Source organism: Lathamus discolor, chromosome 1 (assembly GCF_037157495.1).
Source record: "Lathamus discolor isolate bLatDis1 chromosome 1, bLatDis1.hap1, whole genome shotgun sequence".
Taxonomy (NCBI): Eukaryota; Metazoa; Chordata; class Aves; order Psittaciformes; family Psittacidae; genus Lathamus; species Lathamus discolor.
In genome coordinates, this window is record NC_088884.1 from 55,149,639 (window position 1) to 55,161,732 (window position 12,094).

Sequence of the window (12,094 nt, forward strand, 5' to 3'; positions counted from 1 at the left end):
AATAGATTGAGATATTTCTTCAAAATCAAGGAAGCGAAATACAGCAAATTACCATAAAACAGTAATATTTATACTTACTGCATGTCTTCCTTTGCAGATTAAATTTATCTTTCTCAAATATGTACGACATTTTATAGTTCCTCAGATATGTGCCATATGAGTGAAAATCCAGACTAATCCCAGTGATGTTTTGCCAACAGTGTAAGCAGGGCTCTCCCACAAACATTTCCCCCACAGCTTGTGATAAATCCTTTGAACTAGAGGTGTGTGGCCTGGAGGCAAGATTGTATGGGGTAGTGGTTTTCATTTGTTCTTCCAGCTAAGCAGAACCACTTTCTCAGACCCTAACTTTAGTAGCAGGGCAAGGCTAGCTGGCAAACACACTAAAGGCTTTTCTGGGTAGGTTTATTGCTTCGTTCATGGATATACACCAAGCCACACAGAAACACAATACAAGGCTCTACAGCAGCCTGGAAATGACCACAGTGGCTGCAGAATTTCTACACTGACCAGTGTCTACAGGACCAATTCAATTTCATCACCTATGTATGGAGGAAATGGGGATTGGCAGACACTCTTAAAACAGACCCACATTGCATCAGGTCCTCTCTGTGCCAGGATCACAAAGTTGCAAAAATCAAGAGATCAGCTCCAGCTTTTTTACAAGTGCAGCTAAGGCATACCTCTAATAGCAGCTAAGGCATACCTCTAATAGTAATATTCTCAGTACTTTGCCAATACCCAGATACAATAATGCTAACCAAATACTTTCAGTACCCAGAACATTCAGTTTACACAGTTTTAATAAAAGGATGGAGAGTTCTGAAGTATTTCACAAGAAAGAATTAGACAGATCCTTACAAAGACATTTACCTTGCACATCATGCAAACTCAGCCATTTCAAGACATTAAAATTCCCGCCTCCCCCCTACTTTTATGGCAATCAAGGGAACTTGTCCATAACAGAGGTGATATAGTATTCAGAAGGTAGGAGACTGGGGGCAGGATTTAAAACAATCAAAGAATTCCCAGGATGCTCCTTCAGCATATCCCAATTAATTTCCTAATGTAGGGACTCTCAGAGGACAGTGAACAATAAGTTGAAGACAGTGCTGATTCTGATTTCTGTTCCAATAAAAGAATATCTGCTATAAATGTTGCTCGCATTTCCATGGCCAGATGAAATTGAAGAGCATCTCGCTGTCACTGTGCTGCAGCTGAGATAAAATTTGGGTGTTTTTAAATGTGAAGTCTGCACATGTGTGATCTAATCCTCTGGTTAGAGCACAATGAAGTTGAGTTACGGAGTTTAACGCATACACTCAACTCTCCTGAGAACCCAGTAACTAAAACAATAGTTGTTGTTTTTCATGTTTATTTGGGAATACACTAAATCCAGGGTTTTGTGATGATTTTTAATTTCTCATCTGCCTATCTATAAGCCAAGCATGAGGAGTGGCACCTTTCACCAGTTTGAGTTAAGCTTTGAAGAGTGTTCTTATTTTTATTCTTATGCAATTTTTTAAAGGATCAACTAGCTGAAAGCAAGCCAAAGTATTTGTTTCAAATATTCTATGAAAAAAAAATGTACCTTTGTGTCATATCCAAGCATGTGAAGTCTGAGACCAAACAGAAATGTGTCAGAAAGTTAAAGAACAGAAAATAGGAATTAGCACAGTGTTATTCTACAGCTATACAGCAGTAGGGCAATGAAAATGAGTTTTGCAGAACTCCATAGCTGCACATATGATTGTGTTATTAAAACTGAGTAAGGTTTTTAAATGCACTTGTGTGAAACCTGTTTTTTAATTCCTCAGATCAACATTTTTAAACAAAGTTGACAGAATTATAACTATCAGCCATTTTAGCTTCTGCTTTCTGCATGCTAGGCAGCCCCACCAGTGTGAAAGAGGTAGGTTTGCTCCTTCAGGAAGCACCTCCAATAAGCTTTGTGCTGAAGAAGCACATGCAGCAAGGTTTCATGACCTTACAAGTAGCCATATGAATCTAGAAGGAGAAAACTACAGATTAGCTATTATTTCTGGTCCTTTTGCCAGTGAATATTAAAAAGCAACGTACATTCTTAAAGAGACTGAGTAGCGTTGAAGAGAATGAGTGTAGGATCAGGGAGAAAGAAAATGAACAGGTTTTTGTCAGAAGGCTATGTCTAGAGCAGTTAAAAAACGACTGCACTTTCTCACAGGGGATTGGCACCAAACTGTTGTGTTAAATAGGAGGTTGGAACGCGGTTTAATTATGTTGTTTATAATTCCTAATATAGCCAATAAGTATAGCATTATGCAAAGTAATCAGCATCTGAAGAGAGCATAAAATCACTAAGGGAAAATACCCCACCCCTGGAGAATCCACAAGCTTTTGATGAAAATTATGAGGAAAAAAAAAAAGACAGAAATCAAAATCAAAGTGATCCTGGTTGGGCTGCAAGCACATGGTGCTTTTAAAAAAAGACAGATGACTGAACAGTTGCTCTATTTACACACTAAAAAGGAGTAGCAGGATTTGAGGAATCTGGGGGAAGACATGATGATGACCTGAGAAAAAAGAGAAATTTGTGCAGTGAGAGTGGGAAGTATAGAGGCTGGAGAGGCAGAGCAGCTGGGGGCAGGTTGAAATAGGACAGAGGCACAAGTCTGCATGTCTTTTATGGCTATGCAGTCCTCACGGTGCATCTCCACCACAGCCTGACAGAAAGATAATGAGGATCAGCCTACCAGTTTCTCAGAACTCTCAGTTACCAAATACTCTTGTGTACTTCAAGGCAGATCACCTGTGACAGTCACCAAGGGCTGAATTTGAAGTACTGCAAGGCAATACTTGCTAGAAAGAAATGAAAATAGGCTATATGAAAAGACAGAAAACCCCTAAAATCCAGCTGCTTGGGATGAACGGTTTATATCAGGTGGGTTTTAAGGCTGTCCTTCCATTTAGCATTTTTGTCTTGGTAGCATGATAGAAAAGTGTAAAGGGAGAAAGCTAGACTGAAAAAAATTAGTAGATGGACACTTGTATCTAGAGAAAAGGAAGTGCAGTGGCTCAGACTCTTGTGCTCTTGCCTGTAATTTTGTTTGCTGTGAATGGAGTACTGAAGCTCCAGGCTTTTCTTCAGTCATATTCCTACAGTCTGTTCGCATAAGGAGAGACCTCATATTCACACACAGGTGGTACAAGAAGGATTCAGAGGGAGAATTAAAGGACTTTAATCTCTCATTTGATTCCACGGTTTATGGTATAGTCATGCTTTGCTAGCACATTCAGACCTCCTGGGTTCTATGGGAGTTTGTGTTTGGGAATTTTGATTTCTCTAATAGAAGAAAACAGCAACCAAAAAACAGGAAAGAAAATTAAAAACAAAACCAACAAACTCTGAAACCTTCCAATGCCATTAATTGACAGCAATATATTAAAGGTGAAAAGTGACACAGGGATAGTAGCTATGAAAGGGTGTCATTAAAATGCTTTTTATTAACTCTTGGTATTCTTATCCAGCATAGTCAAATGCATTTTTAACTAAGTGATGCTGAATAAAAAGGCCAAATTCATGGCCCCACAAAAGTCAATGGGAGTTTTGCCATTGACTTCAATAGGGCCAGGATTTCACCCTAAGGGTTTAGCACCAAGGTCAAAGACAGAGAGTAATAAAATAACCACACAGATTTTTTTCAATAAGTTCAGAAAAACAGAACTGAAGAAAAGGTTAAGGCTCTCAAGCCCTGAAGCCTTTTAGGGTCAGTTCCTGTGGCAACAGTAAGAGAATTATGGTATGTAACACATCTGAGTGAACTGTGGCATATTTACATCTGTTAAACTTATGAATTCCAGCCCCACAGAACACACATTTCAATTCAAGAAGGCTTAGTTTCCCATAATTCAAATGCTGTTGCATTTACCTAGCTGTTTTGATATTCCTGGGTGCAGAAATTGAAAAAGAAATCACAGAAATGTTTAGAAGACCAGCAAGTCACATCTGCCATAGCTGTGCAGCAGTTTCTTCAGAAACGTTGAAGGAAACAACAAAGAAAATAGCATGTGTCCCCATGATGCCAAACAATGCAGGGCTGCCCTCTGAAGTTTAACTGTAATTTTTCAGCCAGCATTGACAGTGAATAATCCAGAATAAAGACACTGAATGATGGCTCCCAATAGCAGCAACAATAGGGTGCTAGAGATTTAATGGATGGCTGTTGCTTATGAACTCGGTCTCCCATCTACTTAGTACTATGAGGGAAAGAGACAGCAAATTGAAGTAAGGTTTCGTGATTTTCTACAAAGCAATTCAAATGTGTTTGGTTTTATGGTGAATGAAATAAAAATGTTTTCTGAAATAATCCCAATATCCCAAGATTTCAATAAGGGAGAAAACTCTTTCAATCTGTGTCATCATATAACTTAGCAGAGAGATACTTCCATGTTGCAGGCATATAGAGGACAGTTCCAGATTCTGAAGAAGAAATCACCATTTATGTTAGTCCCTTCTGCCTCTCCAGATGGCTAAGGTTCACTGCAGCACTCATACTCTGCCTTCAGTGGATATACAGGGAGCCAGTGGAAGAATCTGTGTTACTCACTTTCTCATTCCCTCCAAAGAGACACACGGCAAGGGGGGGGGGGCAGAAAAAGTGCAGCTGCTGAAACTGGACATAGAAAAGACTGATCTATCTTTCTGCCATGGGAGGCCTGTTCATCACAGTGAGGCTGCCGTTGCAAAAGTAGACACTGGAAAATACAACAGGGGCCTGATGAAGGTAGAGAAATCCTGAAAAGATAAAAACTTACTGGTAAAAAAAGGATAATCTAACAGAGGAGATGAGTGGACTGTAAGAGTTTACCAAGGAAAATAGGTAGCAGAATAGGATGCAGTAGGAATCATAGAATCACAGAATGGTTTAGGTTGGAAAGAACCTTAAGATCATCCAGTTCCAACCCCCCTGACATGGGCAGGGCGCCTCACACTAGACCATGTTGCCCAAGGTTCTGGCCAACCTGGCCTTGAACACTGCCAGTGAAGGAGCATTTACCACTGCCAGACAAGAAGGCAGATAAGAAGGATGGAAGGCAGAAGGCAGAGGGCAACGGTATTTTTATCTATACATCTGTCACATCTCCTAATAACTATAGACATAGTAGATGATGTGTGAGACACAGAACTACCACTTGCATAACACATGAATGTTTGGAGTCCTTTTTGGTCTGGAATTATGTGTGTCCAGCAGACCTATGCACAGCCTTCTGAAAAACTGCCAGTGTGCCTGTGTATGTGCGGCAGATGAGTATTGTTAAGAGTCTAGTCCAAACCAGTAGAGTGGCCATGCAGAAATAGATGGCTAACTGATTTAATTAACTCAAATTCAGTACAGCACAGTGCTTCTGGTGCTAACAGGTCCAGTGAACCCTACAGACATGCATGTGATTTTCTGGAGAATGCAAACAAATAAAGGAATTCAAGATGACAAGATAACATTGTGACTAAAATGAGGTATTTCACTGGGAAGGAGAGAATGAAAGCATGTTTGTTTTTAAACAGTTTTTCAGATTTAAAAACTGAGGCCACCATAGATTGTTGGCAGAAAAGTAGGGCAGCAGAAATGATAGAGAAAAATGGGATGAAATTGTCACATTCTTGCACCAAGAGTTGTAGTGAGGGAACTGAGAAATAATGTGACAGGAATTTTCTGTTTGGACTGGATCAGCCTCTGCTTTCATGAGTCAAAAATAATAAATTTGGTATTTCTAACATCATAAAATCCCAGTTAAAAAAAGCCGGTAGCAGTGAGTTTTTGGAAGATGGGGGGAAAAAAGTCACACCAGGTTTACACTGAGAAAGCTTTAAGCCTTCAACATGTCAGATATTTTTGGAACGATTTACTACCCTTTTTTCAAAATAAATTGTAAACTCAACGAGATGCAGACAGAAAACAGGCCTTCCTATTGAACTTTGACACAAGAATAATGAAACCATCCATAACCCACATTTGATTTGTTTGGGAAATTTTTCTCTCTATTTAAATTACTTCTTGCTAGGAAAAGGGAGGAAAAGGGCTCATTTTAAAAATATTTTATAATCTTTCAAGCATCACTCATCTTTGTTTCTTTTTAGCATCTTCAAGGCCTTCCTTAGGGATGCAATCCAAAAGCTACTGACACCAGAGCTGAAAGTTCTGACTGACTTCAGTGGAGCCAAGGCTTGTGTCTAAGCCAGATTCTTCATCTAGTACAACATTTCACAGACCACTGCCACCAGAAAGGATGATTCAGTTAACAGAAACAAGAACAAACCTCCCAGGAGGAAGGAGAGCAGGGTATTCTCAGTGGATTCTCAGTGCCTGAAGATCTCCTTGACACTGGAGACAGACCAAGAGAGATTTCTTCCCGCACTGGGAGCAGAGGATGCTGCGCAGTAAGCATCCTGTGGCAAACAGACTTTGAACAGCATGCCAGCATCTCTCCCGTACTCTAGCTCCTGCATCATACAGTGACATACAGGCACCTTAGAAATGTGTGGACTTCATCTGTAAACCCATAGCATAGTCATAGACCAAGTGATACATTTTAACATCTTTTAGGAGTTATCGCTTTTCTCCATGCCATCTCTCCTTCACTTTATACTAATTTGATAGTATTTGATACTGCTACCCTGAAAGCTTCTCTGAAACTTCCCAAGAGATCTATCATACCTTGCCAGTTTTCTCAGGTTACTAAAATTAATTTAGATCAATTATTTAATATATTCAATCACTTTCTTCAAGCCATTTACTGCAGATATAGCCAATTATTCAACATAAAATACAACCAGATCATTTCAGCACAACCAAAAATGTGATTTATCATCACATTCAATTAGAACCCACTGAAGGCAGTGGCAAAAGTCCCATCCAGCTGAATAAGGATCAAGCCTTTAATTTACTGTGTCATAGGAGTGATGCATGGTAATGGAGAAGTTGGGATACATACGGGATTCCAATCTCAAACAGATTGTTTTGAATCAGTTGTTTTCCAAGCATAATGATGCTCAGTTGAATACAAAGTTCCATCAAACATCCTCCTGGAGCACACTGTAATTAAACAAAACCATAAAGTGTGAAGCGGTTAAAAATATTAATTTAAAAGTACCCACTTAGAAAACATACTGATGTCTATATGTGGCCATCTCCCCTGCCACCAATTTGCACAAGAGTGTGGAGCTTGTCAATCATTTGAATTCTATGCTTAACAAGGTGTTTCATCTCTACTCATAAAACTGCATTATGGAAAATATGCAGAGCTCTGAAATAACTGACTGTGCCCTGGGACTACTATATTTCCTTCTAAATATTTACTATATAATCAATGTAATAAACATAATGCAGTATCATCAATACTCTTCCAATCTGATGTCTCCCAAGGGAGAAGAAAGTCTTCAATCTTTCAAAGACTTATGCATAAGGTTTATTGTAAAACCTTTAGTATGTCTATTGATTTTCAAGGGAATACCCACAGCAGTTAGAAGGAATTTGGGGAGGGAAAAAAAAAAAAAAAAAAAAACAAAAAAAAAAAAACCAAAAAAAAAAAAAAAAAAACGTTTACAGGTTTAGCACAAAATGGCTATAGCTTTTTAGACTATTAAATGCTAGGCTTCTAGTTATCTACAGTATGATAAGCCAGATTCAAGTTCCAGCTCTGCCAAAGGTTTCCCAAGGGCCTCATTCAAATCATGCAACGTTTGTGCCTTACTGCCCAGTTGTGAAATATAGAAATGGTGAAGCTTCACCTAAGAAAGACCATAGATTATCCAAAACTGCAGAAGAAAGAACATACAGGTGCCTCAGATGGAAAAATTGAGGGGTTTCTTTTTATTTTGAACATTTAGCATCTTGTCTTCATATGTTTTCTATTTTTTCTTCTTATTGTCTGGACTCTGGTGAAATGCACTGTACGCATATCTTTTTGTTAAGGATTTTTCCTCTTCAATTTCATACATACTTACCTCTTCCATTCGATAACTGTCAAACACATACACATAACGACCAGGACGGCCAACAAATCTGAAAGCAATAACAAGATATGAAATAACATAAAAATAAGACAAAGTTAACTTTAACAACATAAGTGTTCATGTATATTAAATAAAATAAATTTCACAAGTAGTCACTTCAAAATTAATTTTAATACTCAACACTTATTCAACTTCAATTATTTAAAATTCTTTTGAAGTAGTACTCTACAAATGTTTTTCATTACATGTTGATGAAAATATTTCAATCAAATATTTTTCTGTGCTGAACAATAATAATAATAATAATAATAATATCCCTCTCTTGATTGAGATCACAAACAAAACTGGGAATACCTACCGTACCTCACATGCTATTGCACCTGAGTAATGCCCTGAATGGAATTATTTACACATCTATGCAGTCAAGGCTCTTCCAACTACACAGGGAGAAACACCAAAATTGATTTTATTCGAACCATAAAACACAAAAATATGGTTAAAAAAGAAAGAAATTGGGAATATTTTTAATTAATGTCTTAGAATATTTACAACTGCTAGTAAAATATATCGTTAATTCTTTAATCGATGATGCTGAGTAGGATTACTGAAAAGTATAGATTAACAAACTTTACAGCCCCCCAAAGGAACAGAAAAATAGCATGAAACAGAATCCAGAGGATATTTAAAACATTTTTGCCAAGGTTTTAGCAAACATTTTAAACTTCCCATTCAAAAGCATGTGTTATGCTGTGGATAACTGGTCCCAAAAGACAATAATCCTGAACCCATAGGAAGTCACACTTATTTAGCAGGACAGCTGAATTAGGTTTTTGGTCAATCAGTTCATGTGCCAAAACATGCAACTTCCAGTTGACTATAACTATTCCTTAATTTAACTTGATATAGTCAAATTGTGCAAAATGTTCAGAAAGTAATAATGTAGTTCCACAATTCAAAATGAAACAGGAAAAATTTTCTTTGCTAAATGATGATTCAAGAAAGATTTGCTAAAATGTGGAAAGTGAAGACCTGTATGCACTACCATTCCCTCATAAATGCAACACTTTTTTTAACTAGAAAGTATTATTTTCTGAGGTGAGGATTATTCCTATTTTAGAAAGAAAACTTACTTAAACTGTTGCATTTCTGAACAGTGCTCTACTTAGAACAGAGACAGAACAGTACTCATTACACCCTACCATTAAAAATCAAGCTTTAGACAGCCCTGCTTATGATACTTTTTCATAGCTGGTGAAGGTGACAACTCCCAGACTTAGGGAGCCCCTGGTGCCTATTTTTAAACACAGATCCACTAATACAGACATATATACACATAAATATCTATATAAATAAATATCTGTACCTAAAAGAGATTTTTACCTACCTTCCTTTAAAAAAGGCAACATAAAAAATTGGTGCATAAGAATTCACAAACTTCAGTAGGAATGCTTTCAAAATCAGTCTCTCCTCAAAGTTTTTCTCTGTTTTGGGTACCTCTGGGAGAAGGAAGGGGGAAAAACCAAAGAAATCAATTAGTAAATATGCAAACATCCCTAATATCCCAAATACAAAACTAAACTGTAAACTAATACTAGCTATTACTAGTTTTTCTTTTCTCCTTTTAATTTGTACCACTGCACACTAGCTCTGCCATTGACTTCTGATATTCAGAGCCTTCCCGTATTTCCAGATGGAAATTGAAAATTCATAAATAGAAACATTAATGAACTTGATTCTCTGATAGGCCTCTGACAGCTTATCCCAAGATGCTCTTGGCTGCATATCAAATACCCCAATGTCAAAAAAGACAGTAAATCCTGACACCTGGCCTGGACCAGGCAATATTTCATTTTTCCTGTCTCTTTCATTGCCTTACTGAGAAACCTGGGCAGATCACATCACCTTTCTTGGCTTCAGGCCCCATTTATGAAATATTAGCACAGACCTCTGTCATTTACTCTGTTATTTATTATATTCTTAAATATATAATAGCATTAAGTGTATTTTTAATATAATGTAAATATTATTAATAATAATTATAGACAAAAATAACTGTCATATATTTATATGGTTCTCCTCCTAGCTATATGGAGTTTAAAAAAAAATTGGATTTTGATATTCAATTTCATAAAGCTTAAGCAGTGCAAACAGCTTTAATTGTACATAAGCATGTCTATCAGCATATATATCAGTTACACAATTGAAATAACAAAGCATTAATATTCTCAATTCATGAATGATGAGAGCAAAGCACAAACTTTCATCCAGAAAAAAAGCCTTTAAAGCCTTTTTAACTTTGTGTGCACAAGCCTTTTTTTTTCTATAACAAGATTGTTAATGAGCTTGACACTAAACACAAGACTAAAGACCTTTCTGAATAAAGCATCATGTGAATCGTTAACCACCATGCAAAATAAATGCACGTTTGCTAATGCTTCTCTGTTCACTCTATAGTCTACATTTCTAGACTTCTTTAGACAAACTGTAAAAAAGTATCTTAAATATTTTGAGTATTCATTACTCTGCTCCCAGATTTAATTTCAATTTCCATGGAAATTTCCTACCAATAGGACACATCATATGTACAAGACAGAACCTTTTCAAACTGACAGTAGGATACTTTTAAAGATTCTATATGGCTTAAACTCTTGTACTGCTACACTAATTCTGAGCTGTTAACTAATGTGAAAGGAGATGATTTTATTGTGGTATGTTATTCACTGAATTTCTGTAGCACAATGGAAGTGTGAAATAAAAATGTAGATCCAGAGCTTTGGCTTTAAGGACTTCCTTAAAAACACTGCTGTACTTGTATGGTTTTGTTTTGGGGCACAGTTTGGGTATTTTGGTTACTTTATAGTTTTGCTGGGTTCGCTTTTTCATTGTGGGTGGGTTTTTTTCTTTTTTAAAGAAGCATGGTGTTAATTTGGGCAGTAAAGAATAGCAAAACTAATGAGTCGCCGTTGACAAACTTTATTTGTGATACTTTCAACCATATTTTCATAAAAGGTCAACATACAATCTGAGGAGCTGTAAGCCATCATTCACCTATATGTATTGAAAATCTGAATTAAACCTTTAAACGATTTGAACAGTTTGCAGATGATCCCAAATGCTGGGCAACAACTCAGAACGACAGGAATATTGTGTAATAGTGGTGCAGCTTTTAATTTGAGGGAGAAAAATCCTAGCCTTTCACTCATGGAGAACTCACACAAAGATGATCTCAGCCTCTGGATGAAAATTTGCACACCATATATGGTTCCAGAGACTCACTCAGCTCTTCACTCCCTCCCCACACTCAGATATACTATACCATACTGAGGCATGTACAGAATTTGTCCTCTAGCTGGTGGAGTCTGCTATAGAAGAAATGCATCCAGCCAGAATAGATGCATTAGTAACAGAGAAAACTTTCCCCCCCAAACTGATACACTAATATGCCGTTGTTTGTGCATTGGCATAATTGGGCAGCTGAAGCTTACCAGGCAGAGAATGAGCTGAAATATCTGTGACATGGGCCTTAACTCACTGAAGGAGTTGCTACCTTTATAAGGCACAAACACAAGTAGTTTCAATTTTGTCCCCATTTAACTGGTTCTTCCTTGACCTGAGTGCAGTTACTAGTGAGCAGATGAGATGTAGGTCAGGTCTTGCACCACCTTATTACTGAAGATTACCTACCTATTCAACTTGTGAATACCAGGATATAATATGAACCTTTGCTGGTCTGATCAGTGATAAGCAGGCATCAGTGCTCCACTTTGCTGAGTCCATAAGAGGTATGTAGAGTCTTAGTGCCCGCTGCATGAGCTCTCTGCATTGATTAGAACAAAACTACTGGGTATTTACCCCCAAGAACTGATTCAGCCAGTACTGAGGCAGATCCATTACTGTGATCCTATGATGAATGGAATTGCTATCAGTGGTAATATTAGTGTGCTTACAGTCAGAAGTTTTCACTTGACCAAAGATTCAAGTGTACTTGATGTTGGAATAGAAACCTATGCTGACAAGAGCTGTAAGTGAGATATTCTTGTTTCTTTCACAATTCAGAAGGATGCACGTTTCAAAGGGAGAGATTCTCCTCCTGTGCTTCCCCCA

At 37.5% G+C, this 12,094-nt stretch overlaps 1 protein-coding gene across 3 annotated transcripts in view; it reads right to left on the reverse strand.

The window, feature by feature from the left end:
* The window catches only part of ANO2 (anoctamin 2), a 167,655-nt gene that overhangs the window by 23,780 nt on the left and 131,781 nt on the right, over positions 1-12,094 (reverse strand). For all 3 annotated transcript variants that reach the window (XM_065665066.1, XM_065665065.1, XM_065665067.1), the window contains exons 17-19: positions 9,375-9,486; positions 7,982-8,039; positions 6,970-7,070 (exon numbers count right to left, since the gene is read on the reverse strand). In XM_065665066.1, coding sequence (XP_065521138.1) covers positions 6,970-7,070; positions 7,982-8,039; positions 9,375-9,486 — 271 coding nt within the window. The remainder of the gene's footprint in view (positions 1-6,969; positions 7,071-7,981; positions 8,040-9,374; positions 9,487-12,094) is intronic.